Source organism: Aspergillus welwitschiae (genome assembly GCF_003344945.1).
Source record: "Aspergillus welwitschiae strain CBS 139.54b unplaced genomic scaffold BDQ94scaffold_32, whole genome shotgun sequence".
NCBI classification, from domain to species: domain Eukaryota; kingdom Fungi; phylum Ascomycota; class Eurotiomycetes; order Eurotiales; family Aspergillaceae; genus Aspergillus; species Aspergillus welwitschiae.
Window position 1 is genome coordinate 24355 of NW_020798726.1, and position 25639 is coordinate 49993.

A 25639-nucleotide genomic window follows, 5' to 3' on the forward strand; every position below is an offset into this window, starting at 1 on the left:
CGTTCCACCATGACATGCACAGCACGGGAGCATCGTCCGTGTTTTCAAGTCACACAATACAACTGCAGGTGACTACAGTACGTAAACAGCTAACCGAAAGATAGCCTTGTGTTAAGCCCAACAATCATAGAAGTGAGCAGAAACACCCGAACTCTATAGGAGCCGGCCGCAGACATAGCCGGCAATATACATCTATATACTGCATAGCGTCTTAGTACTGCAGATGGACATGTGCTAGAGCGGATAGAGCCTAAATTATGAGCTAAAATACACTCATATACAGCTTATCTCCGAAGTTCTTTAGTCCCATGACCTAGGAGTATGCAATCTGTACAGATATTCCAAACCTGAATCTACTGATCCGAGTAGCACCCATATCAAGGTTGTACCAACCTACTTAAGTATGCCCGGAACTCTCAAGATAAATGAGCCCTTTTCGAGGCTGTCAACAACATATTAGCGATGACTGATGAATTGCTGAGGGAGTGCCCGTACCGGAGAGAATTGCCTAAGTTTTACCCCGGCCGCATTCAGAATCGCAGCGCTCTTCTATGGTCAGCGAAATGACAAAGTGAGGGCAGCACAGAACATACATCGTTATCCATATTATACCCTTGCGAGTATACGACTTCCGTTATCCCAACTTGTGTAATTTTGACGGTACATGTCAAGCAAGGGCACCTGATCGGTTTGAGCAATGTGCCGTGCATCTCCAGACGTTCGGGGATTGACGTACGTGTCACAATAGAGTATTGCACCCTCTCGTATGCGCTCTCTTCCGGCTTCCAACAACGCATTCTCTTCGGCATGAAGGCAGAGGCAAGTTGATAAACCTACACCTCCACCCTCACCACGGTTGCACCTTGGACCTAGCCGTAGTAAGTGTCTAAACATTCAATCAACAGAACAATATGCAATCTTTAAAGGTTTCATACAGCCGCCCTCATTGCAATTTCTAATGTGCCTTGGGGTCCCATTATACCCTGTACTTATGACACGACGATCACGGACAAGCACGCAGCCCACCCTTCGCTTCATGCAGTTACTTCGCTGAGCGGCTAAAGATGCCAGCTCCATAAAGTACTGATCCCAATTGGGCCGTAAGCGCTGCTCGTCGGCAAGATTGAGAGCCTTGAGAGCCGCATGCAGTTCATCGAATGACGAAGAGGAATTAAACAGTCGTACTTGTGCCCGATCAGTGAGATATGCGCGTCCAACATCTTTGTCGTAGAGATGTCTGTCGTTCCATAGTACAAATTTCTCCAAAGACGGGGGTTCGACCAGCCTGTTTCGGCATCTACAGATGGTGTGTTAGCTTAGCTACGATGCTCGTAAGGTTATCAGGGATCCAGACCTGTCCACAAGTCGCTTCCATCTCAAGCTCACCGGCGCATCAACGCTAACTAGAAGGAAGAATGGGCGTTGAAAGAAACGATCTAAGATAGTAACATCCCAGATGTCCGTTGTAACCCAATGTTCTTGCCATCGTTTGGTTACGAAGTCTAAGAGGGCCTTAGAGTCCTCAAATATAAGGTGCGGTGGTGGACTACTGTCATCCTCTGCAGACTCCAGCGCCTGTAATTGGCGATCACCGTCGGCTCCATCAGTTACCCGAGGGGAGTCAACATCTTTCAATTTGAGAAGCCGGAAACCTTCCTTCTGGATTAAATAATCTGCGACGGCATGCTTCCCAGAACATATGGCTTTGCCGCATACTATTAGCATATACTGAAGACTCCAAGGCACGCTGCTTGGCAAGATGCTAACCTCCGCATAGGCCTATTAACATGATTACCTGCCTGGTAAAACCAGTGTAAAGTTGAAAGCCAGTAAGAATGGATATGTGCGCGCCCCTGAGGTTGGGAGAGGGGGTGGATCCTGGGTTGGAGAGAAGGGCATGCAAAGGTCGGATTGAGCTGGGCCAATTGAATACGTAGGGAAATTTTCACATGTACATCTAGGCACCAGGTACGGGGTGCCAGGAACAAGAACCTGTAACATATAAACGGATTGATACACACATAGATAATTACCCGCTCACACCCCCACTTTCGCTCACTGAATTTCGATCAAATTGCGAACCAAGGCAATATATGCTTGGGAAAGTAGCGGCTCAAGTAGCCAACTGGTATGATTTTCTCTCAAGAAAGGGGCAAATTGCAGTGTCAGTAATGATTTCATTCAAGCCCGTGCTATGCACCCCCGTGGAGCTCTCGGCGATCACCTAAGTATTCATTATCCAGTATTGCAAGTACTTATTTGAACACTTTCATCATTTCGATGCATGCAAGGCTGTATTCACTGATCTGTAGGGAAGTAATAGGAAAGTGCACGCTTTTCTTTAAAGCCTAATGAAGTTGAGGCTCCCGTGTTATCCAGTACGTATTTGGGTACGTAGGAAGCCTTATTCTGGCACCTATCTATACGCGGAATGCCATGTTTCTCTGTAGCCCAAAAAGAAAGTGGTGAACGCCAAATACTTAACTACATTGCAGGCCCATGGACTTTTAGCGCGTTTTCGTTCGGCAACGCTTCTTGTTACAGCTATTACTCTTGGGCAATTTGCAATACACACGTTTACCTTTGCTTCCTGGCCAACAAAAGCACGTACCAGAAGATAAAGTCAGTACCATGATTTGGGAAAGTTAAAGTATCTAAGCAAGCAACCTCCTCCGTAGTACTCTATACTTTCCACATCTGGCGTGAAACCACGTGACCAAGTGCGCTAGCTCGCCACCACGAAGACTGTTCCCGAACCGCTCCCCAGGCTTTGATCATACCCTTGCCATGTCCTAGAGAATGCACTGATCGTTTAAGATTGCCTTGTTTCTATCGAGTTGCTTTCTCTCGTCATATATTGGTCTTTTCCCTTTGAAAGTTATACTGATTAATTCAGCTTTGACGCCGTTGTCTCCCGCACCCAAGCCTGCGGGCATATTTCTCTTTCAAGGCCCTTTTCCTTCTTTGCGTCTTTGCCTCCCTAAGTCTTGTCCGCTTTGGTCGTATATACTATCTAATGCCTTGATTGCCCCAAAGCTGTTGAAGTGCGTCAAGGCTGTTCTCAACGACTACGTGAAATCATATCCTTTGAGCTCGGTCGCAAGCGCGAATTAGATGGATCGCGGTGTCTTTGATATTGCTTGACATACTGGCAAGGCCCGCAGAGCTTTCTATAACTCACATCATCTTACTGCAGACTAGTTGGCTTAGTCTCTGTATTCACCAGACTTTACACCTTGTTTGTATGCAGTGATTCGAACACTGGCCGTGCAGCACTCAAGACGCTTCTTCAATCTACTGAGTTCGAGCAAAGCCCTCGATAGATACTGGGTTTTCGATCTCTAAGCATTTGAGACGAGTGAGGTTATACGTCATAACTGTCATCTGCAATTTGCCAACCGTTCCGATTGTTGCTTGTTATCATTTGTCTGCCTTTGTTCTCGTGTATCTCTTGTGAAAGTGGCACCCCTCTATTGATCTAATTACATTCGCAACACCATCATTGACGTGCAATTGAATACAATGTCATCCTCTGTTCACTTCAAGTTCAAGTCTCAAAAGGAGCCTTCAAGGGTGACTTTTGATGGCACCGGTATCTCTGTCTTCGAATTGAAAAGAGAAATTATCAATCAGAGTAGACTGGGTGACGGGACTGACTTCGAGCTGTCTATCTACAATGAAGATACTGGAGAAGGTTAGTAGCTTCTGGAAATTGATTGCCCTGGTTTTACCGTTCATATTCAACTTTGGGTCCCCCCCAAATTCCCTTCCTTTCTCCCAAAATCCCGTCTGGCAGAGTGGGAGCAGGTTCGTGGTCGAAGTTAAGAGAAAAGATCCTTACGGACTGACCGTTTGTTTTTTGGGACAGAATACGATGATGACACCAGCATAATACCGCGTTCTACGTCCGTCATAGCTCGGAGATTACCTGCATCACGCCCGGGTAAGGGTGGTGCTGCTCGTTATGTTTCCGGGAAAATGCCAGTCAATGCGCGCAGTGCCCCCCGTAATGAACAATATCCCTTGACTCGGGCATCTCCCAATACTAGCAACGGTGTTCTAGAGCTCAACAATGCCCAGACGGAGGAAGAGAAGATCAATGCACTCTTCAATTTGCAAGCAAACCAATGGAAAGAACAGCAGCAGGAAATGGCAAAGTAAGTGTGTCTATGCGTAGTGAGACTTTTTTCTCTCCCCTCTTCTGGTATTGACAATCTATCTCCCGTATAGCGCTACCCCTGTTCCATTCGGCCGTGGAAGGGGCAGGCCTGTGAATGTTCCTGATCACCCCCCTCCCCCCGGCTACCTATGTTACCGCTGTCGCGAGAAAGGCAAGCTGCTTTGGCATAACTTACTGAAAGCGAAAACTAACGGTGTATGTCTAGGACACTGGATTCAAGCTTGCCCCACAAATAATGACCCAAAATTTGATGGGAAATATAGAGTTAAACGATCAACTGGTATACCTCGTTCGTTACAAACCAAGGTTGAGAAGCCGGAATCCCTCACCCTGGACGGCTCAAACGAGGATCCAAGGAACACAGGTGTCATGGTCAATGCCGATGGCGATTTTGTCATAGCCAAGCCTGACAAGGCAGCTTGGGAATTATACCAGGAGAAAGCCAAAGCCTCCGCAGCAGCCGCGGCAGAAGCGGCAGCAGCAGAGTACAGCAAAGAACTGCAAGCACGTGGTTTAGAGTGTCCGATTGACAAGCGAATGTTTTTAGAGCCCACGAGAACTCCATGCTGTCAAAGAACATACTGCAATGATTGTATTACCAATGCATTGATCGAGAGCGATTTTGTATGCCCTGGCTGTGGAACGGAGGGAGTGTTACTCGATAACCTTGCCGTTGATGACGAGGCTATTAGCAAGATTAAAGAGTACGAAGCTGAAAAGGCTGATTCGAAGAAAGAGAAGGACAAGCAACAGGCAAATGACATTGGTCCGGGCATTGACAAAACAGCCATTCAAGGCAAAGGGCCTGTTGCAACAACGGAGTCTTTGCCACCAATTCCGCCTAGTCAACCTGCTTCTAACAAAAGACCTGCAGAGGATGAAACTCCGCGTACCGCTGTTGGTGGATCAAGCCCTAGTTCATTGTCCAAGAAATTGAAGACAAACGACAAGGCCGATTCACAAACTCCACAGGCTACTGGGCCTGTGACCGGGTTTCCAGCTTTTCCATTCGGCCAGCAGATGCCGTTCGGGAGTTTTGGATTCATGCCGAACCAGGGTATGCCTGCGATGCCATTGTCTGATCCTATGAACGCTATGGGTGTTCCTTCGTCTGGTGGCTTTCCACCTAATATGGATCAGTCGTGGAATCCCATGAATGCTATGAATTTTAATCCTGCCCCGGGAATGTATGGCGATAATGTGAACAGTTATGCCACACCGAACCTTTACAACGGCGTCGGAGAGCCATCTATGAATATGTTCCACATGCCCCAAATGATGGGACTTCAACCAAATTCCGGTCTTGCGCAAGGTCCCGGAATAGGTCGATTTTCAAATCAACAGAGAACGACGTTCAGTACGCCATTTGCCAGGGAAGAAGACACGGCTTATTTCCGGCAACCTGTTAACCCACAACGGCACCAAGCGAGACACAGGAGGATACGGCCAAGTGACTATCGAGAACTCTAAATTGGTGTAGATGGAAGTCACTTCAACATGCCCGCGGTTGTTAGGTCTCAGGTCCTTCTTCTCCCGATATATCTTGCTTTTCACCCCACCCTTTTCTGTTCTTTTTCTTCCCTGATGTTCATCGGCGTTCACAGCTGCTCTTTGATTCATTTGTCTTGCGGGCATGTGCATGTTGCAGGCCTTGCCCCTTTGAATTTTGCACATTGTGGGAGTTGAAAGGAGGTGGTTCCGGCTCTAACGGGGTTGTTATTTGAAGGTGCAATTCAATGTACACAATGTAATATTAGCGCCACATAAACAATATGCCTAATAAAAAGTCCAGCTACTACTGATGCGTTCAGTAGGTGCAAAGTGGTTGTAGATAAAAATCTTCATGAGGCCTGCCTGAGTCCAAAGCGGCTCCGCCATTAGGTATCCGTATATAGGAATCGCCTTCGTGGAATTGAGATATGTCGGCCACTAAACCAGGGCCTTAATCAGACGACATTCAAAATCCAATGCATTACAATGTTTGGGAGGCCTTTGGATACCCTTGAGTATATGATCATCCGTGGGTAAAGTTATCCGTCGCTATCTACACGCATAAGCATCCGAGGGTTTTGAGAGGTTCTATATAGTCTACTTCTCTCAAATGCTATTTCCTATGGAAAGCTACGTCTATATGAGCAGCATAGACGTACAACTATTCATAATTACCTACACCGAATTGCCTTAGGCGTCTTATCAGATGACAAGAGTAAATTCACTAGTCGGTCAAATACAAAGTAGTAAGCTACAGAGTACTCCGTACTACACCATGCAGTATGTTCGGCCTGACTAATGGGAGCCCCACATGTCAGTTTAGTACTCCGTGGTAACTACCTAGTCTCAGGAATTCACGGCAGACCACCCCAGTTTATCCCATCCCTAGTTACCAACCAATTTCTAGTACATCTTCAAGCGACACCACATCTCTATACCGGCCCCTCGTCATTACATCCTTACACTATCGCGACTGTCAAAGAAGGTTTCCACAAGATATTTAGTGGACCCAAGATTTTATACGTATTTTCAAGCAGCGCTCACCTGTTCCGAGAGATAGCACCCCTAATCTTCAACCTAAAAGATCCATCATCATGGCCAAGTCCTGGAATCACAACAGTAGTATCCGAAATCAGCTGCAGTGTACACTCGACATGCATCCCAAGGCTAGCGTGCTTGCCAGTTGTTACAGCGTCAAGTCCTCCACTTCCGTGATCGATAGTTTCCACTACTGCGCTACCGCGGGGGCCGGTACGATGTCCTTTTATGCAATCGACCGTTATGGTCTAACCTTCCTAACTACGTGCTAACTTGTCACAATCTTCCTAGGAACACAGTGGTATCCCTGAGGTCCCTTCGGGGTCAAAGGCGTCTCCAAGTCCTCCCTTTGGACTCTCCATCGCTCCAGGCATGGGGACTAGTTGGCCGGGTAATATATTACCGGAATATAAAGGGGAGGCAATGCATACTATCCCGGAAGAGTGTGAGAGGCTCTTCTGTGACATATTGTCTGCGATCTTCCTTGGTGAGAGGAGATCCGCTGGACAAGAGTCACTTGGGGTAGGTGCGTCTCAAAGCCGGCCGAACAATAATATGCCGATTGAACAGTGGTTTGAGCTGTTGGATTACACCAGCGACACTATACATCGAGGATTTGTAACCAATGCGAGCGGCGAACCGACTTTATTTGTTTTCCTTGCAGAGAAAGCACTCGGTCACGGTCTGAAAACAGGGTATGTGCACTAATGTTCTCGTCTGATTGTAGACGAGGTATAAACCCGTGGATATTACTAACATACTGTCATATTTGTTCCCGAAAGGTTGATTGCCCTATTTGAACTTGCTAATATATCTGCTTTTGGGTGTCCCCGAATTGTGGCATGTGTACCTCGTTCGCACGATGCAGTTGAACTAGAAGCTGTAAGGAACCTCGGTTGGTGCGGATTCAGTTTGACTACATTGCAACCGTGGGGTGCTGCAAGAGACGTCGAACGCTCGCTTAGCACTAAATGGCTTTTCTTGGATGCGGAGGTTTAGCTGTCGGCAACCAAACAGGTAGTTCAGTTTTTTGAGAACGAAATCGACTTAAATGATTATTATACCTGTATTGAGATCGACTTATGCTTCCATTCGCTAGTATGGCCGAAAATGGCTTCACTTTTGTAGGTAGCACATCAGTAGGTATTCGTAATCACTGATTGTCAGATGATCATGTTGAAACTCATTCCGGGCGCTAGATCGCCAAGGAGTGGGTGATGACCTCAGTATGATACCTACCCATTTCCAGATACCTCACTATACAAATGCCTCTTCCTCTGATCCAGAGGCAACCGGAATTATGACAACAACTCGCAACATCCCGTAATTAATTCTTTAATGCTCTCGCCGTTTTGTTGTTACGCGTGCACGCCTACCCACGTACTTCGCAGGGCAGATCCCATATACAAGGCTCTATGTTTCCTAAATTCTTGCTCCGGCCATCTTTCTTCCGTGATAAACAGCGAAGCGTGAGGTCCAGGGTGTCATCTTCGGAAGCAGGACCCGGACAATCTGTGAAGCCAAGTGATGCCAATTATCTGGAGGGCCATATCTCATGTATCCGCTGTTCATGCTGTGCAGCAGATATATGCCTGACGTCGCAGATAATCAGCAAAGGGTTCACGGGTCGCTACGGCCGTGCCTATCTTGTGTCCGGCGAGCCTTCGCTCGCCCGAAAAGCTTCACCTACTGATACACTTTTAAACACGGTGATACAGCAGCCCGTGCCACGGAGACTGGTCACTGGTGCGCACACAGTAGGCGACATTAACTGTTCCGTTTGCGGAAATGTGCTCGGCTGGAAATATATCGCTGCCGAAGAAGAGTCACAACGTTACAAAATCGGCAAGTTCATCTTGGAGACCGAAAGGGTTATGATATCTTCTTTTTGGGAATCACCCGACGTTGTTGAATCAACATTACTGCCCGCATATCCCGGTTCTACTGAGGTTGGACATGGCCAACCTCCTAACAGTATAGAATTTGATAGCCAGAACGAAGATGAATGCGAGGACTTATTCTCTGGAATCTGGACCCCTGGGTTGGCCGTACGCCGAAGAAATCGCAAACTGCCTGAACGCCGATCTTCTCTATTCGGAATCACAGCCCTGTGATAATGTTTTATGCTCTTGCGTCTAATGGAACTTCATGAGATCATGTTCGATGAAATATCACTCAAGGGCCCACATCTTCGGATTGAGTTCAGAATGGGCAAGGTAGCGTTGTTTATATGAAACTGCCTTGCCTTGTGCACCAGACGGCTCTAATTCCTTAATCTTTTCACCTTTCCTTCTTTATGAATATGTTGGGAGTTACATTCATCGGTAATGTTTATAATATGTGGTATCACAATAGATTTCAGACAAATTGGTGGCTACTGCTGTATAATGCGTAGATATCTCTTCGACCTCGCTTCATTGGGTATCATATCAGAATTATTGCTCTAATCCTTTGGGTAATGCCAGCATGAATGATCATTTTCTCACGTGAGTGCTAGCTGCCGCAAAGGGTTGATAGACAGAGCACCCGACCAGCCACGTTGATGCCTCTGGCGATCAGTATACCCAGGTTCATTCAAGTTCATCGCCTGCTCGTGCTCTCTTTGTATCGCCTCCCGCGCCCTCTTCCGGAGCCGATCGTTTTGCTACAGTGTCACTCTTCTGTGGTGGCTTGTTGCTCGCAGGTTTTCTTTTGATGAACGCAGAAAGGTCATTTGCTTCTCTCGTGACAGCATCGAGATGAGCCTTTTGCTCCGAAGGGGAATGCCCCATAATCTGACCCAAAATACCCTTCAGCACCGTGTTGTCTGCATCGCTATTCTCGATAGCAGATACTGGCGGGTGTCGAAGATCGACGAGCTGACAACGTTCTCAGTAACTGTAGCCGAAGCAAACATAGTAGGAAGGGATCGCGTTAAAGAGATTTGGAAAGAAGGTCGTTGCTTACCCTTTGCTCCATGTCAGCTATAATGTCTTTGACATTTGCTATTCTTCTCTTCATAGCGGTCACCCTGTCCTCATCCAACGAACTATCGTCGACCAACTTCTTCTGTTCTTGATCCATCCTTAGACGGCAACTTTCAATAGCCTTTTCCATTTGAGCTGCGGCCTCTTTCCTCATTTCCTCGTCGACCGGCTCTTTGGGGCTGGTGTCCTCTTGGGAGTTGTCATTCTCATTCTTGACGGAGCCAAATTCTAGAGCAAGGGAAAGCTTGTAGTGACATTCTGCAACAGAAGGATCCTCCATCGGAAACAGAGACTGCCTTAATTCTAGAGACGTCCTCAAGTCCGTCACCGCATCTTTGAACCTTTCTGCCTCCAGTGAGATCTCGGCTTGTAAATCGTAGGTATCCGCGAGACGTTCCTTGACGTGTTTGAGATCTGGAGGTAAACCTGCGGATTTCCCTTTGCCGATTCCTTCCTCTATCGTAGTCATCTTTTTGTGGTATAGTACACGTGCCAAGTCAAGAACTTCAAAGGCATTGGCAAAGTCGTCTTCGTCATCGGCCGCAGCTTCCTCGCCGTCGGCCTCGTCTTCCGAATCCGAGTCGTCATAGTTTTCGTCACCAGTAAATTGGAAGTACGGCTTAGCTGGAACATCACCAGTATTTGTCTTCTGGGCTCCTGAGGATCTCTCAGGTGGGCTCTGGGCTACAGCTTTCTCAACGATGCCTGCGGTTGTGGTTGTTGCCGCAGCGGATGGCCTCTCAATAGACGTGCTGCTCGGCTGTGATTCTCCAGCTACCTTGGACCCAAGCACATCGCTCTTGCTGACGGCAACGTTGTAGAGGGCTTTTCCGTAAGCGAATAGTAAGTCTGCATTTTCGAGCGCTAATTCTCCGTTAAGCTCTGCTTGAAGTTCCGTGGCCTCAGAGTACAGCTCTGCAGCGGCGTTGTAATCCTTGATGGCATCTTTGGCGGCAGCTTGCTTGATAAGGTCGTCCAAGGATGGTTGAGTCTTCGTACTATCGTCTTTCAGGGATGTACTTGGTTCCATTATGAATTTGTGTGGCTGATGGTAATATAATGGACGAGGAATGAACCAAGAACCAACCCGACAGGGAAATCCCTCCAAATGGCAGGGAAGAAGATGAGAAGGCGCTAAAGAGGGAATTAGGGTGAGAAGAGAATGTCACGAAAGGGCGCTGGCGGATTTAATGGTGCCTTTTATCAGGATAGGCCTGGTGTGATGATCAGTGCATAAGTATGGAAAAGAACGAGGATAATGGCCTTGTAGTTTGTCGCAAAAGTGGAACAAATCGCGTGGGGGACGCGCGTGCCGCCATCACCACCACCACGACGCGTTCTTGCTTGATCTACTCCGTACGTCAATGCCTCATCTAGGTAGGTAATGGCTAATCAGTCAACCGGTATTGGCAGGATCACCTTGTACTGACAGCGGAACTTAGTTTACTTTAGTTTTTTACTCGCCCTCTCCATTTCCTTGAGTATTCCCTCTACATCTATTCCGAGGAACTCTAAGGGTTTCTTGTCGTGACATTGTCCCCGCACGGTATCCGGCCGTTAGACGCGCATTCGACCAAGAGCGGATTTGCAATACCGGCGTCGCAGTCACTCACGATCTGCCCTCTCAATATGGACTCGGACCCCGTACCCTCATCATCACCCGGATTTGGAACACCCGCCTATCCTTTCCGAAAAAATAGACCCAATGCGCTGCCAACGAGGACATCGGTCCTTCCCATACTGCTTCCTCCTTCGACTCTTCGGCCTGTGGCCTTCCGTACCTTCACGCGCAAGCATAATCTAACAATATCCTCCTCTGCGCTTCAAACACTAGCCACCTTTGTGGGGAAGAATTGTGGCTCAGCATGGCGCGAAGAAGGTCTCGCAGAAAGAGCACTCGATGAAGTGGCTAAAGCCTGGAAGAAAGCTGGCGGTGGCGTCATTGTCGATGAAGGGAAAGGCGCCTCACTGAAAGCCATCCTCCAGACTTTAGAGAGCAATATGAGTGGGGGAAGGGTTATCTCTGGGAAGCACGCCACGCCAGATGAGGTCCCTTCGAGAACAACAAGCCCAGGCCAAGGAAACAGACGCTCTAGGGCCGATCCGCAATTGTATGCAGCGGCAGGGCTGGAAGGAGAAGGTTCAGCAGAAAGTTCTGACGTACCCTCACACCCGAGACATTGGGTTAGGGTTATCGAGGCTTTTGATATACCGCGATTGACCTATAATGCGGATAAGAGATACTTCGAAGTCGCAAGATCAAGGCCCACCCTGTTCCCTCCATCCTCTCACAGGACCAATCTGTTTAGGGATCGTTACAATGTTATCCATCAACGTCTGCTTCGGCATGAGTCATTCCAATCACCGTCCGGTCCCTCGCGTATCTTGCGGAAATCATCATCTTCTTTAGCGGTTACCCAAGGCTACAAGCTCACACCAATCGCGAATTTACTCGGAAGAAATGGCACATCACACCTTATTCTAGGTTTACTCTCAATGTCCCCAACGGGGGACTTGAATTTGAGCGATTTAACCGGGAGTATTTCTTTGGATCTGAGACACGCGCGGATGGTGCCTGAAGACGGAGCCTGGCTCGCTCCAGGGATGTTTGTCCTCGTTGATGGGATATATGAGGAAGAGGAAAATGTTAGGGGGTCTACTCTAGGCGGCAATTCCGGGGTCGGGGGTGCCATTGGAGGAGTTTTTGTGGGCGTTTCTATATGCGGTCCTCCTTGTGAGCGACGGGAGACATCTCTCGGGATGAATAACCAACAAAGTGGCAGAGAGGTCAGTTCCAGTGGGGGGCTTGGATGGATTGACTTCCTGGGAGTTGGAAGTGAACGTGCGCAGGGCCCGCGAATGAGGCATATTGAAGCCAGCTATCTACGAGGTGTACATGGAAGCGCTGAAGGCGACCGCCGGTTAAAGGTGGCTGCTTTGGGGGAGGTTAATCTGGATGATATGAGGACTTTAGATGCGTTGAGGAAGGTCTTCAGCGTCTATCACCACTTGCCTTTGGAGGAGCGTCCAAGCATATTTGTCCTGACGGGGAACTTCGTGCAGAAAGCCATCATAAACAGCAGTGGTCAGGCGGGCAGCATCGAGTACAAAGAACATTTCGATGCTCTCTCCTTGATACTGTCGGAGTTCCCTTCGTTGTTGCAGCACTCGACATTCGTATTTGTTCCGGGCGACAATGATCCATGGCCGTCGGCTTTCTCAGCTGGCGCCGCCTCCCCAATCCCACGCCATTCGATTCCAGAATTATTCACTACTAGAGTGAAACGAGCATTTGCTACTGCCAACTCGCAGTTGGACTCCTCTCAGTCGTCTGGGCCTCCTGGGGAAGCGATATGGACTTCAAATCCTTCCCGCCTTACCCTATTCGGGCCTGTCCATGATATTGCGATATTCAGAGACGATATTTCTAACAGATTGAGACGAAACGCTGTAAACCTCTCACATGGCGCCGACACCGCGATGGCTGAAGACGCGCACGCTTCTGCCGGGGAAACCGACCATCTCGAACCTCACAGCCATAGCCCACAGACAGGCATAAGCTCTAGTCTAGTCCCGAGTACAACCCTTTTCGCTCGAAGGCTTGTGAAATCGATTCTCGACCAGGGCACTTTGTCGCCTTTCCCGCTTTCTTTGCGACCCGTTTTGTGGGATTATGTCTCCTCCTTACAGCTGTATCCGTTGCCAACTGCAATCATTCTAGCAGATCCAGAGGCCGCGCCGTTTTGTATAACGTATGAGGGCTGCCATGTGATGAATACTGGCAGGCTTGTTCCGGAAGGCGAGCTATCCTTTGTCCGGTGGGTTGAGTATGATGCCATCAAGAATCGAGGCAGGATACAGCAGGAACGCTTGTAGCTGGGAAGTACGTAACGGAACTTATGCACTAAGTGCTAGAAACAGATATTTGTTTCTTGCGAGGTTAGGGACATGGTGTTATGTAGATATACATTTTTGTTTTGACGTACAATGAACTATTACATTCGCATCATGCAATGAACGGGTATTGTTATAGGACAGAATGGAAGCGATTTTCTTTTTTAAACACTCGGACTCCTGAGGCATACCTCCACACCTCATTAGGCTATATTCTTTACAGGACTTAGAATTTAACCACAATTAGCACCTGCCGAATCGCATGCATGCGTTCGGCTACCGCGGCAGCTGGCATAATAGGGAAGCCCCAAATCACAGAGCTCGACCTGTAGACACTGTACAAGACGCAAATGACGGTCAAGAAAACAAATACGTTTCAAGTGGAAAAATTCTATGCCTGAGATGCACTAGTTCAGGCAGTGGTGATAAGCGAGTTTTAGTCGATCATGATGATGTCCTCTTTCTGCGCTGCCGTGTCTGCCTGGGATAGATTGCCTTTGTCGTTCGGCAGGGTTGTAAGCGAGTCTGAGAGGGAAAGTTTAGCACCATCTGTAGTCCCTTTTTTGATTGCCAATGCCGATATTTCTGGATTGTTCAATCCAGTGTGATTGGCGGCATAATCGGTAGAATTGTGTTTGGGATCAGCCCGAGAGGCGACAAAGCACTTCTCAAGTTCTCGTAGAAGGTTTCCGACTTGATCGACTTCTGCCACGACTCCAGTTTCAAGTCCTTTCCAGCCATCGCCCTTCGACGTATACAGTGTCTGTCGGAGTCTGGCTGTGATACTGTCATCGTTCTTACTATTTCCTTGGCTGTTCGCGTCTTTGAGTACCCAAACCAACCGGTTCTGGTGCGAAGCAGCCACCAATTGAAATCGAGCCTCGTCCCCAGGGTAGTGAAGTTGGTACGTCTTAGCGTTGCGCACTGTTACGTGCAGTCTCAAAGGCCCGCTGTGTGAAGGATTGGCCATTAGCTGGTCCAAAGCCCTCATAAGGGGAAGTGTAAGCGTGAGAAGTTCAACAACAGTCTCAAGTCCCGCCTCGGTGGGAGAGCGGTTCAGACTGGACGCAAGGGATTCCTGGATCCGGCGGTGCGGGTTTTGGAGACCGAACTGTATGCCTAAACGCAGACCAAATAAGAACTCGCGCCTAGATGCCAGGTCGGTAGGGCTGAGCTTCATGAGTGATTCGTTCCTTGACAGATGTATATTGAGGCTAGCCGCAAGATCTCTCTCTGAACCATAAATAAAGGATATACTCGATAAAGAGAAGGTCCGAATCTCTACCTTCTTCCGTTGCAGTGTTTCAAGAATTGAAAGCACACACTCAAGCCTCTGAAGATTCTCAAGAAGGCTGACGATGACCGGGTGACCAGCAGGTGCAAGCAAACGCATCGCAAAGCCAGTGCCTCCCTTTTGAAATACTAGTGAGCGATCCCAGCTCGAGATAAGTGGACATAGAGTAGCCGTAGAGTCGACTAAGTTGCCATAAGCTACCATGATGGCGCACTTCTCACGGGGATCAACTCCATGGAAAGCAAGGCGAATGGTATCTCTTATGAGACTCTTCTTCTTTGCCTTGGCGGGCATGGCTACCCTAAAGACACTGGGAAGGGTCGATACATCGTACCGGACAAGGATGTCTGGGACCCGGAGATCGGGTTCGATCTTTAACTTATGCGGAGGAGGATGGAACTTGATAGACTGCAAGTCCGACAAGTAGCGTGCATTAGATTGGATAGCCAGAATTCCTGAAAGACTGTGTCCAAGGTTTGCGAGGTACGCATCGTCAATATCATAGCGTGCGGGGAAGAATGAATCTGTGACAACCTGAGCGGAACGGAGAATAGGCTGGCCACAGCCATTTGCATGAGGGATGGGAGGACCCTTTGCAGGCAACGTTGGGCGAAGTTGCACGACCCACCAAGAATCGCCATCCATGCTGCTAGTTGCTGCCACGATCCAATTTCGCCCCCAGAGCTGATGAGAAAAGAGTGTGAAGCGTAGAACATTTGGTGGAAAGATCCTTCGAATGTCAAGTTTCCATGCCCTCGGATTGAGTGGCTCGAATCCTAGCATTTTGACCTTGGATTCTATTTCCTCTATGGCTGCATTGCAGCGAATTCGAGCAACACGGGAGACTATGTCCTCAACAGAGGATCTTTCAGGATTGCGCTCCATATCAAAGCGGTCCGAGACAGTCGGGTTGGCTGACAGGATACTCACTCCGGACATGGGTTCAATAGAGACTTGAAGATGCCTAGTTTCAGTGAGCTGGACATCGAGTTGGCAATCACCGGGCTCAGTTCTTGTTAGGTGAGCACGCAAGGATAGGAAGCCAGTCGAGAAAAGCGAGCTTTGTCTTATCTTGCAGTATGCCGAAGAAAGGGTATGGGAGACATGCAGTGCGATGACACTTCGCAGTACAATCTCCATAGAGAGATTTTCTGCATCGAAAGCAATATCTTCACATGGCACCTCGCCCCCATCCCTCACCCAGCGGAACTTCAAAGATGGTAACCCAGGGCTTTCGCTGTCTGACTTGCGATGGCCGCTCTTGATTCCGATCTCAAGCCAACTTTTAGTTCCAGGCTTCAGTGTCCAGTACTGGACGACGAGTGTTCGGTGCAACAACTCAACCCGCAAACCGTCAGACCAAGAACTCCTGGCCAACTCGGTAGCTTGCTTGAATAATATGTTGATTTTATTGGTTAACACCAGGTTATGTAACAGGTCGAAGCACCCGGTCAAGCCGCTATTTTGAAGGACGTCATTAATCGTCATTTCGAGCTCGTTTAATAATCGGCCCTTCAGTATAGGAGGTGAAGGAGAGAAGAGGAAACGTATATCGACAAAGAAAAACTGCGAGTTTTCGTTCTCTTCGCCAATGGAAAGGTCGAGTTCGAATTCGCCAGGGACGCCAAATGTGACCCGGCCGTCATGGACCCGGTAACTTTTGAATGGAGGAGGAATCTCATCTTGCACCACGAGTCGCGCACCGATTAATCGATTGATTTTCTGTAGTTTCCTGAGCGTTCCTCGGACTGTCAAGCGCCGGGGAGGTTTGTAGCCGAGCTGGATTTCGGCGCAAAAAGAACATTAGATAAATTGTCAACACTTTAGAAGATAACAAAGCTTACATCGGACATGGACGCCACCTTGCCCCTCGACAAGACTTCTAGTGCGGTTTTCAGATCAGGATTTGCTACCTGCGCCTGAACGAGGTCCCTTTTCATGTCCCCGACCCATTGCAGCGCATTCGTGTAAGCTTGATGCCGGGTGCGAATGAAATTCTGAATGTCGATCAATTTACTAACATCAGCCGCTTGTCGGCTCCATTGAGAGAGGACGAGCAACTTTATGAATTCGGCTCTTTTAGCGTGAGAAAATTCTAGTATTCGAAGCTTCTTTCGTATGTTTCCAGGAGACTGATTTCCGGGCGACTTTCCGGTAGTTGGAGCTGTCGAGGGGTGAAATTCATGAGAATTCACCTGCATCTCCGCCATTTCAGTAATTAAGTCAGATAGATCGTTCCAGCACTGCTGTACGGACCTATTGACCAACTTCGCGAAAGGGAAAAACCCTTGTGTAATATGTGGCAATTCAGGCGGTCCCTTGGTTACCCTTGATGCATGATTTGAGGGAATTGCCTCAACGCTTCGAGATTGACTGGCGTTCTTTTCGACGCCATTAACATGAACAGGACCATCTTGTGCGTTGGCGCCGTTGAACTGAGCAACTTCTCCCCGAGAGTGTGACAGTCCATCCTGAGGATAAGTGTTACCTGGCCCGTGTCTTAGTCCGCCAATGTTGGCATTGTCCATGACGACTCCCGGCATGTTCCGTGCATAAACGTGCTCCTCGTTGAGTTGATCCCTCCCCTCCTTTACCCCTCGCACAGCACAGAACGAGCGGCTCAATCTGGGGCCTTTCTGATACTGAAGGAACTGGCACCGGGGTAGGGAGGGAAGCTGACTATGCGTGGGTTCGTCGACCGAGGGCTTCAACGCAATGCCATTTATGTTCTCTCAACCAGAGGGCAAACAGTTGGTTTATAGTTAGCGATCCAATTGAGAAACTGTAATTAGCGCGTTATGCGCTCAACGTAGGGGGCGGTTGACGACTAATGTAATGAACTCAGACCGAGCTGTTGGGTAACTCGTTGCTCTTGAGGATCCTCAGATCGAGGCAATGGCCTAGCGCGGGGGCTTGACTGTGCACAAAAGTAGCTTGAAAATATGTCTTCTAGGATATGCCTCGATGGGACAGAGATGCGACGCTAATTTGGAAGAAGCGACTGCGGTGTGATATGCAGGGTATTGAATACCGAAGGCGGGGAGCTAGGTGATGTCAGAATAAACCTTTTAGAAGAAAAGACGATGTGTAAAAGACATTTGAAAGATGAGCGAGTGAAGCGTAGATACTGTGGATCGGAGGTGGCGAGATGGATACCAATATGCTTGCAGGAGCGTTGAGAATCTGTGAAAGTACTGGTGGATGATCGAAAGATGAGGCCTGCGCGATGCGATGCAAATGCATGAGCACGGGATCAGCCAGCAGCTAGGTTTTGTTGCCTTTGTGCCTTATTTGCTGGCCGGCTAAGCTTACAATACCTTACTTTTATTTCGTATAAGGTATTCAGGCAAACACTAAATGGCAGGCTATATTGTTACCGTATTGAGACAGTCACACCGCATTCCAGGACCGAATTGGTTAGGTTCTCCAAAGCCTCCACCCGCAAGTTACCTGGTTAGAGAGAGCTCCTTGGCGCTTTAGATAAGTAGATAAGTACTACTCGACCCAGGTCTCCAAGCTTCCTCCATTCCCAGCCGCGCCTTACGGTTGTCGGACCGGAAAGCTATCAATCACCCTACTTCATATAGTGTAGCCCACTATAACTCTACCAATTCCTTGACATAAAATATTATTAAGTCCTCCTCTTGTAGCATTTCTGACGTCTCCCCCTTTTCAAGCTCTGCCTGTTACTCGCTTCCAGCCTGACCGTCATCAATAGCACTAATACTATTATCCAGCCGACATTGTTCCTGCAGTCTCTGTCTCACAGCAAAGCAAGCCTAGTTGTAAGTAGCACTTTATTATTCATTTTTAGCTGTTATTCTGTGTATAGCATGCCTATGAATCTATCTATTATACTATTAAAGCCCCCGTTTGTACGATTTACTTGATCCGGTGTATATGTTAACCAGCTTCGACAATATTATACAGACAAGCGTGTTCGGTCTAGCTATTCTTAATACCTCATTCTTGGATATGTGAGCAATCCATAATGCAGAATTGCACCAATTCACCGGAAGACCAGGCCGCTTCCGTCTGTCCTCCACCTCCACAATTCCCTGGAGATGACACCAGGCCGACATCTAAGAAGGAGCTCGCTGGATGGTACAGCTATGGTTGGGCTGCCGAGGTTTTTACAGTGTGCGCTATGGGTATGCATATCTTACACAGGCCGAGAAGTACGATTCTTACACCTCCTAACCTATTTTAGGATCGTTCCTCCCCATTACCCTAGAGCAAATGGCTCGCGAACGCGGTGTACTTCTTTCGGATAAGAAAACACCGTGCAGTGCTACTTGGAGCTCTCTAGAATCGACCTCACCATCAGGGACCTGGAACACCATCTTTGATGCCACTGCGTTTACGAAACCAGGCTCACCCAGAACAAGCCAGTGCATTATTTATATTCTCGGCGTTGAAATAAACACTGCAAGCTTCGCTATGTACACATTCTCATTGAGTGTATTCATACAAGCCATCCTGATAATATCAATGTCAGGTGCTGCGGATCACGGAAGCTACCGCAAAATGCTGTTGGTTATCTTTGCACTCATCGGCTCCGTTTCTACGATGTTGTTTCTTGCCGTCGTTCCAAGGCTCTATCTTCTCGGTGGGCTGTTCGCAATTATATCTAATACATGTTTCGGAGCTTCTTTTGTACTGTTGAATTCTTTCCTACCCCTGCTGGTTCGCTATCATCCTATATTGATGGGTGGACATGGTGACGGGGATATACCCACCGGAACCAGCCATGATTCGACCTCTACAGCCGATGGCCCGGGCCAAACTGACGGAACTGAAACAACATCACTGCTTCGGCCAGAACAAAACCGCAATGCGTACTCTCTGGGTGACGAAACTCAAGTGTTTGCTTCGAAGACTTCTCAGGAATTGAAGCTTTCCACAAAGTTATCCTCAAACGGAATCGGCATCGGATACATAGGTGCAGTTATACTGCAAGCAATTTGCATCCTAGTTGTTGTCGAAACTCACCAGACAACATTCTCGTTGCGCCTAGTCCTCTTTTTGATTGGGCTCTGGTGGTTCACCTTCACCATACCTGCGGCAATGTGGCTACGTGCCCGGCCCGGCCCGCCCCTTCCATATGGGAAAGAGAGTGGGACATGGACTAGTTATATGGCATACGCTTGGAAGTCCTTGGGCAGGACAGTAATGCGCACTCGACATCTGAGAGATATCCTTTTATTCCTGGCAGCTTGGTTCCTCTTAAGTGATGGTATCGCGACAGTCAGCGGGACCGCCGTCCTGTTTGCAAAGACACAATTGGGGATGCAGCCAGCCGCTTTGGGGCTGATTAATGTCATTGCGATGATTGCAGGAGTTTTTGGAGCATTCTCTTGGAGCTTTGTGTCGCGGACATTCAATCTCCGGGCTTCACAAACGATAGTTGCTTGTATTATTCTATTCGAGCTTGTGCCGCTCTATGGTCTCTTAGGCTTCATTCCCGCAATCAAAAGCCTAGGGTACTTAGGCCTCCAACAACCATGGGAGATGTACCCATTGGGCGTCATATATGGACTTGTTATGGGTGGACTTTCTTCATACTGCCGGAGCTTCTTTGGAGAATTGATCCCTCCGGGATATGAGGCTGCATTCTATGCTTTATATGCCATCACTGATAAAGGCTCCAGTGTTTTCGGTCCTGCCATTGTTGGAATCATCACAGATCGTTACGGGGAAATCCGACCCGCCTTCGTCTTTCTTGCTGTCCTGATTCTGCTCCCTTTACCATTAATGCTCTTGGTCGATGTAGAGCGTGGAAAGAGGGACGCGCTTTCACTTTCGAAAGAACTTGAGGGTAGACCGAGACAGGAGGTGCCGGTCTATGGAGCTGTCACTCATTGCCCGTCTCATAGCGAGAACCTAGCGGAGTAGAGGCGGTGATGGTTGCGTAAAGGTTGATTTAAGAATCATGGTCTACTCTCCTGAGTAGATGTGGCGATTACCGAGGGTGTTACTTTGTGTGGCCGAACAATGGCCCTGTTGATTCTGCCCTAGGCTAGGGAACATGTACTACTTATTCTAGTAGCGCTTAGTATCTATATAGATGGCATGCACCGTACCTGATGTCCACTGGTACTTGCACTTAGATTACTCAGCATAATAGACACAACGGGTGTGGAGGAGCAGGGTAAGCAGGGCCGCATGTAGATTGATTACAATGGCTAAAAGAGTGTAATTCGAGACCTTGTCATGGAATGTGGCCAGCTGGAAGGTCCGCAGGAGCAGGTTGAAACCTTGAAGGGAGGGGGGGAATGACTGAACACCAAGTAGTTAGCAACTACTGCACTAACTAGTTAGTTAACTAGCTAAACCGTTACTTAAGTAATTGAAGGGATCGAGTTTGGTCGAAGTGCTAGGGGCGGTACCTCGGTACCACTAAGACAAAAGTGGGTAAGTAGCTCCCAGGGGAGATAGGCTATGGTCTCACAATAATAACTAATCATCATTGATACTAGTAATACCGGCGTCCCATGTACTTAAGTATCTATGCCTACCATCCCTACCGACCAATCGACTGACCAGCTAGTAGGCTTCGGTTTAGGTACCTGGTACTACCCTTCCCAAGTGAAGTATGCATAGGTTACCAGACCCTTGGTATGAAGGTCCCTTGCTGTTCTGGGCGGGTCCGGTTGAGCCAGTCAGAATGCTCAGCAGGCCAGCTGACTGCAGAAAGAACAGATTGTCCTCATCGCCTCGCCATAGCTACTGAGTAGTGGGTTAGCTAGTTAAGGATCAGCCTATGATACTACCATTTATTTAAGAACTACTTGCCTTCCCATTCGCCCCATCGCTCTTTTCTCTTTCGGTAGCTTCTGCTCTACGCGTCACCTGCCTTCCTCTCTCTCCCCACCCCTCTCCCTCCAAACGGGCCGGTCTATTATTTGTTTTCATTGACTTTCGAGGATCTTCGGAAGCCACTGGAAAAGCAGATATCCATTTAAATACCCTCTCCCATCGTCCTCTATTCCGCTGCTGCTTCTTTATTACAAGATGCGCTCCTTCGCGCCTTGGCTCGTTAGCCTTCTCGGAGCATCCGCGGTGGTTGCGGCTGCTGATACCGAGTCTGATGTTATTTCACTGGATCAGGACACATTTGAGAGCTTCATGAACGAGCACGGTCTCGTGCTTGCCGAATTCTTTGCTCCTTGGTGTGGCCACTGTAAAGCCCTCGCACCAAAGTATGAGGAAGCAGCTACGGAGCTCAAGGCGAAGAATATCCCTCTGGTGAAGGTTGACTGCACCGCCGAGGAGGATCTCTGCCGGAGTCAGGGCGTTGAAGGCTACCCTACCCTCAAGATCTTTCGGGGTGTTGACTCTAGCAAGCCTTACCAGGGCGCTAGGCAAACAGAATCGTGAGTCCTCTTGGTTTTGACTGGACGAAAGAAATGGATATGCATCAAAAGGCTATCGTGTATGTGATGTGCTACTGACCCATTGGACGGTTTCCCAGAATCGTTTCCTACATGATTAAGCAGTCACTTCCTGCAGTATCCTCCGTGAACGAGGAGAATTTAGAAGAGATCAAGACCATGGACAAGATTGTCGTGATCGGTTATATCCCGTCCGACGACCAGGAAACTTATCAAGCATTCGAAAAATATGCTGAGTCTCAGCGGGATAACTACCTCTTTGCTGCCACGGACGATGCCGCCATTGCGAAATCGGAAGGTGTCGAGCAGCCCTCCATCGTGCTCTATAAGGACTTCGATGAGAAGAAGGCTGTTTACGATGGCGAGATCGAACAGGAGGCTATTCACAGCTGGGTGAAATCCGCTAGTACTCCCCTTGTGGGCGAGATTGGCCCTGAGACCTACTCTGGCTATATTGGGGTAAGTTGAATCTATACGTCGACGTGACATCTCTTTGCATTTCGGCTTGAGTTTCGATACCAATTTGCTGGCTGAACTGGCTAACCACTTTTCTTATAGGCTGGAGTCCCATTGGCCTATATCTTTGCCGAGACCAAGGAGGAGCGCGAAAAGTACACCGAAGACTTCAAGCCTATTGCCCAGAAGCACAAGGGTGCTATCAACATTGCTACTATTGACGCCAAGATGTTCGGTGCCCACGCTGGAAACCTCAACCTAGACTCTCAGAAGTTCCCGGCATTCGCCATCCAGGATCCCGCAAAGAATGCCAAATACCCCTATGACCAGGCCAAAGAATTGAATGCCGACGAGGTTGAAAAGTTCATCCAGGATGTTCTGGATGGGAAGGTTGAGCCTAGCATCAAGTCGGAACCTGTTCCCGAATCTCAGGAGGGCCCCGTCACGGTTGTAGTGGCCCATTCCTACAAGGATCTCGTCATTGACAATGACAAGGATGTCTTGCTCGAATTCTACGCACCTTGGTGTGGACACTGCAAAGCGTATGTCTCTTCAATCCCCTAAGTACACTAGGTGTTGGAGCACAATCAACTAACGACAAATCTATAGTCTTGCTCCGAAGTACGATGAGCTCGCAGCTCTCTATGCTGACCACCCCGATTTGGCGGCTAAGGTCACCATCGCTAAGATCGATGCGACGGCCAACGATGTTCCGGACCCGATTACTGGATTTCCTACCCTCAGACTCTACCCGGCCGGTGCCAAGGACTCCCCCATTGAGTACTCTGGCTCGCGCACTGTCGAGGATCTTGCCAACTTTGTGAAGGAGAATGGCAAACACAACGTTGACGCCCTCAATGTCGCTTCTGAGGAAACACAGGAGGGTGGTGACGTGACTGAGGCTGCTCCCTCCGCTACGGAGGCCGAGACCCCGGCTGCCACAGATGACGAGAAGGCAGAACATGACGAACTGTAAACAGTCTCCCAATTGAGATCCCGCTTAGTGCTGTGCCGTATCAATCACTAATTATTTGGAACTTCGTTTCTCTATTGTTAACTTTTGTAATCTCTGGACCAATCTGTTGTTGGTTGAATTAGCTAAATTGGACCAGTTTCTATATGGGCAGACAATGTGATGAATATATAATTTGCTCCACGCATGTCTACCTCGTTCCATGGAATGATACCCAGGCTTGTCCGAAACTGTACTCCACAAAGGTTCAAGAATAGCATTACCGTGTGAGAGCCCAAGGACTATTTCTTACTCATCTTGTAGTAAAGTGCTGGGTTGATACCTCAATGACTGTAACAGTAGTTTAATCCCTACACCGTGACCCAAAATTCAAGCGAAGGGTGAGCAATGAGCCTTCCAACATCGAAGCCACATACCATATCACCGATTCACAGTCTAAGCAAGCGGATGCGGTGAATAATACCGTAATCCATGAGCAAGAACGGTGGCTTGATCTCGATCACGACTTTGCTCTAGTAGCTCCCCTCAAGGTATGAGAAGGTGGAAATGGAGATGGCAATGAAGGAAAGAGACCTGGAATTCTTACAATGTACTCAGTATTAGCAACTATCTGGTCGCTTCTGCTGCTGCTAGGGCTTCCAGCGCATCGAGATCGTCTTCAAACTCGTCAACGGCCTCGGTAGACTTGGCAGGCTCTGTTGTCCTGGAGACCTCTTCCTCCAAACTAGCATCTGACTCTTTAGCGATAGGCTTATTCGGGGCACCAGTGAGAGCGGGGCTTTGAATGGTGGCAAAAGGAGAGCTGGTTTTGCTCTTCGAAGTCAATGACCAGTCAATGACTTCGTCGGGACCATAACGTTCAGCAAGCCACTCATTACATTTTTTGAAATGCTGGTTTCCGAACTACAAAACAACCAAACGTCAAAATTAGATGGCCAATGAATGATGATAACAAGGGTCTACTTACGAATCCTCTTGACGCACTTAGCGGGCTTGGGTGGACCGATTGCAGAACATAATGCTTTGCTCTATTGATGCCTGTCACGCGCTTCCCTGCGGGTGTTCCCCATGCAAGGAAAACAACACCGCGCGTCCGTACTCGGGCCACTAAGTCTATGGCTTTCTGCGTGAACAGTTCCCAGCCCTTGTTTGAATGGCTAGCGGCTTGATGCGCGCGTACGGTCAAGCAAGTGTTGAGCATTAGTACACCACGCTCAGCCCAGGGTATGAGAAGGCCACCCTTGTTTGCGGGTCTTTGGAAAGAAGGATAGTCATTATGAATTTCGTTAAAGATGTTGACGAGGGAGGGCGGGGCAGGAGTTGGAGGGCGGACGGAGAATGCAAGGCCATGGGCCTGGTTGTAATTATGATAAGGATCTTGGCCGACGATGACCACCTTCACCTTGTGGAGAGGTGTATGACGGGACCTAGTATTCAAGATTAGCTGTCCCAATTGCTATAATAATTGTAGAGCCAAAATGGGAGACAATGGGGATTTACCATGAGTAGATATCTTCTTCGGGAGGAAAGATTTTAGCTCCCGATTGCTTTTCCTTCTGGAGGAAGCGCTTCAGGGCCAGGAACTCAGGCTTGACGACTTCCTCCTTGAGCTGTGCCAGCCAGCTCTCATCAAGAGTGTCAATCTCAAGTTGAAGGAGCTCCTTTTGTTCTGAAGTCAATGAGTCGACCCATTTCTGCTTATTAAAGCCCGATGAAGACGAAGTGGCCTTTGAGTCGCTGGACTTGTTCTTGGGGGCACCAAAGAATGAAGTGATGCTTCCATTGGCCTTGGGTTTCTTTGAATCGGCCTCTGGTGTCGTCAAATGATTAGCATCACGTTTCATGCCTGCTCTACCGGCCATGCTTCCGACAATCGTGTGTTGCCTTTCGTAGGTGATAGTGAGAAAGTCAATCTCGCGAAAATGGGGCCAGAGAAATCGATTGGGAAGAAGC

At 48.5% G+C, this 25639-nt stretch overlaps 10 protein-coding genes across 10 annotated transcripts; 6 read left to right on the top strand and 4 right to left on the bottom strand.

The window, feature by feature from the left end:
* Nucleotides 1-166: 166 nt before the first annotated feature.
* Nucleotides 167-1941, bottom strand: BDQ94DRAFT_149365 (deoxycytidine monophosphate deaminase). Its single transcript, XM_026767365.1, has 7 exons — nt 1768-1941; nt 1355-1703; nt 936-1297; nt 737-869; nt 594-681; nt 496-546; nt 167-442 (listed from the first exon to the last, which is right to left on the bottom strand). The coding sequence occupies exons 1-7, from the start codon at nt 1787-1789 to the stop codon at nt 398-400; spliced, it is 1050 nt and encodes a 349-aa protein (XP_026623029.1). The 5' UTR covers nt 1790-1941; the 3' UTR covers nt 167-397.
* An 834-nt stretch (nt 1942-2775) lies between these two features.
* Nucleotides 2776-5974, top strand: BDQ94DRAFT_149368 (cleavage polyadenylation factor subunit MPE1). Its single transcript, XM_026767366.1, has 4 exons — nt 2776-3694; nt 3869-4157; nt 4231-4331; nt 4386-5974. The coding sequence occupies exons 1-4, from the start codon at nt 3523-3525 to the stop codon at nt 5648-5650; spliced, it is 1827 nt and encodes a 608-aa protein (XP_026623030.1). The 5' UTR covers nt 2776-3522; the 3' UTR covers nt 5651-5974.
* Nucleotides 5975-6536: 562 nt separating this feature from the next.
* On the top strand, nt 6537-7813 carry BDQ94DRAFT_149370 (ornithine decarboxylase antizyme). The gene is made up of 3 exons (XM_026767367.1): nt 6537-6922; nt 7001-7404; nt 7492-7813. The coding sequence occupies exons 2-3, from the start codon at nt 7082-7084 to the stop codon at nt 7706-7708; spliced, it is 540 nt and encodes a 179-aa protein (XP_026623031.1). The 5' UTR covers nt 6537-6922; nt 7001-7081; the 3' UTR covers nt 7709-7813.
* A 150-nt stretch (nt 7814-7963) lies between these two features.
* BDQ94DRAFT_149374 (yippee/mis18 family protein) lies at nt 7964-9036 on the top strand. Its single transcript, XM_026767368.1, has one exon. It carries the CDS (start codon nt 8125-8127, stop codon nt 8821-8823), a length of 699 nt encoding a protein of 232 aa, XP_026623032.1. The 5' UTR covers nt 7964-8124; the 3' UTR covers nt 8824-9036.
* BDQ94DRAFT_149375 (SHNi-TPR domain-containing protein) lies at nt 9037-10944 on the bottom strand (the record flags this gene model as incomplete). Its single annotated transcript, XM_026767369.1, has 2 exons — nt 9656-10944; nt 9037-9567 (listed from the first exon to the last, which is right to left on the bottom strand). Coding segments are annotated over exons 1-2 (1334 nt in total), but the record flags the coding sequence as incomplete, so codon positions are not given.
* Nucleotides 10945-11070: 126 nt separating this feature from the next.
* Nucleotides 11071-13778, top strand: BDQ94DRAFT_181812 (DNA polymerase epsilon noncatalytic subunit). The gene has a single exon (XM_026773986.1). The coding sequence runs from the start codon at nt 11305-11307 to the stop codon at nt 13549-13551; it is 2247 nt and encodes a 748-aa protein (XP_026623034.1). The 5' UTR covers nt 11071-11304; the 3' UTR covers nt 13552-13778.
* BDQ94DRAFT_78205 (mediator of RNA polymerase II transcription subunit 14) lies at nt 13779-17626 on the bottom strand. Its single transcript, XM_026776530.1, has 2 exons — nt 16708-17626; nt 13779-16642 (listed from the first exon to the last, which is right to left on the bottom strand). Exons 1-2 carry the CDS (start codon nt 17404-17406, stop codon nt 14006-14008), a joined length of 3336 nt encoding a protein of 1111 aa, XP_026623035.1. The 5' UTR covers nt 17407-17626; the 3' UTR covers nt 13779-14005.
* Nucleotides 17627-18394: 768 nt separating this feature from the next.
* Nucleotides 18395-20983, top strand: BDQ94DRAFT_149379 (MFS transporter). Its single transcript, XM_026767370.1, has 3 exons — nt 18395-18648; nt 18794-19014; nt 19074-20983. The coding sequence occupies exons 2-3, from the start codon at nt 18855-18857 to the stop codon at nt 20756-20758; spliced, it is 1845 nt and encodes a 614-aa protein (XP_026623036.1). The 5' UTR covers nt 18395-18648; nt 18794-18854; the 3' UTR covers nt 20759-20983.
* Nucleotides 20984-21877: 894 nt separating this feature from the next.
* Nucleotides 21878-23689, top strand: pdiA (protein disulfide isomerase PDI1; the record flags this gene model as incomplete). Its single annotated transcript, XM_026769400.1, has 4 exons — nt 21878-22239; nt 22338-22716; nt 22816-23255; nt 23323-23689. 4 exons carry the CDS (start codon nt 21878-21880, stop codon nt 23687-23689), a joined length of 1548 nt encoding a protein of 515 aa, XP_026623037.1.
* Nucleotides 23690-24292: 603 nt separating this feature from the next.
* BDQ94DRAFT_173253 (uracil-DNA glycosylase) lies at nt 24293-25548 on the bottom strand (the record flags this gene model as incomplete). Its single annotated transcript, XM_026772115.1, has 3 exons — nt 24293-24589; nt 24654-25113; nt 25187-25548. 3 exons carry the CDS (start codon nt 25546-25548, stop codon nt 24293-24295), a joined length of 1119 nt encoding a protein of 372 aa, XP_026623038.1.
* Nucleotides 25549-25639: the final 91 nt, after the last annotated feature.

Coding starts and splice junctions, on each gene's coding strand:
- BDQ94DRAFT_149365 (XM_026767365.1), bottom strand. CDS start 1,789: ATGTTAATAGGCCTATGCGGAG. Junction 547..593: donor GGTATAATATGGATAACGAT/GTATGTTCTGTG, acceptor TGACCATAGAAG/AGCGCTGCGATTCTGAATGC. Junction 443..495: donor AACTTAGGCAATTCTCTCCG/GTACGGGCACTC, acceptor TGTTGTTGACAG/CCTCGAAAAGGGCTCATTTA.
- BDQ94DRAFT_149368 (XM_026767366.1), top strand. CDS start 3,523: ATGTCATCCTCTGTTCACTTCAAGTTCAAGTCTCAAAAGGAGCCTTCA. Junction 3,695..3,868: donor CAATGAAGATACTGGAGAAG/GTTAGTAGCTTC, acceptor TTTTTGGGACAG/AATACGATGATGACACCAGC. Junction 4,332..4,385: donor TTACCGCTGTCGCGAGAAAG/GCAAGCTGCTTT, acceptor GTGTATGTCTAG/GACACTGGATTCAAGCTTGC.
- BDQ94DRAFT_149370 (XM_026767367.1), top strand. CDS start 7,082: ATGGGGACTAGTTGGCCGGGTAATATATTACCGGAATATAAAGGGGAG. Junction 7,405..7,491: donor GGTCACGGTCTGAAAACAGG/GTATGTGCACTA, acceptor TGTTCCCGAAAG/GTTGATTGCCCTATTTGAAC.
- BDQ94DRAFT_149374 (XM_026767368.1), top strand. CDS start 8,125: ATGTTTCCTAAATTCTTGCTCCGGCCATCTTTCTTCCGTGATAAACAG.
- BDQ94DRAFT_181812 (XM_026773986.1), top strand. CDS start 11,305: ATGGACTCGGACCCCGTACCCTCATCATCACCCGGATTTGGAACACCC.
- BDQ94DRAFT_78205 (XM_026776530.1), bottom strand. CDS start 17,406: ATGCCGGGAGTCGTCATGGACAATGCCAACATTGGCGGACTAAGACAC. Junction 16,643..16,707: donor AGGTGGCGTCCATGTCCGAT/GTAAGCTTTGTT, acceptor GCCGAAATCCAG/CTCGGCTACAAACCTCCCCG.
- BDQ94DRAFT_149379 (XM_026767370.1), top strand. CDS start 18,855: ATGCAGAATTGCACCAATTCACCGGAAGACCAGGCCGCTTCCGTCTGT. Junction 19,015..19,073: donor TTTTACAGTGTGCGCTATGG/GTATGCATATCT, acceptor AACCTATTTTAG/GATCGTTCCTCCCCATTACC.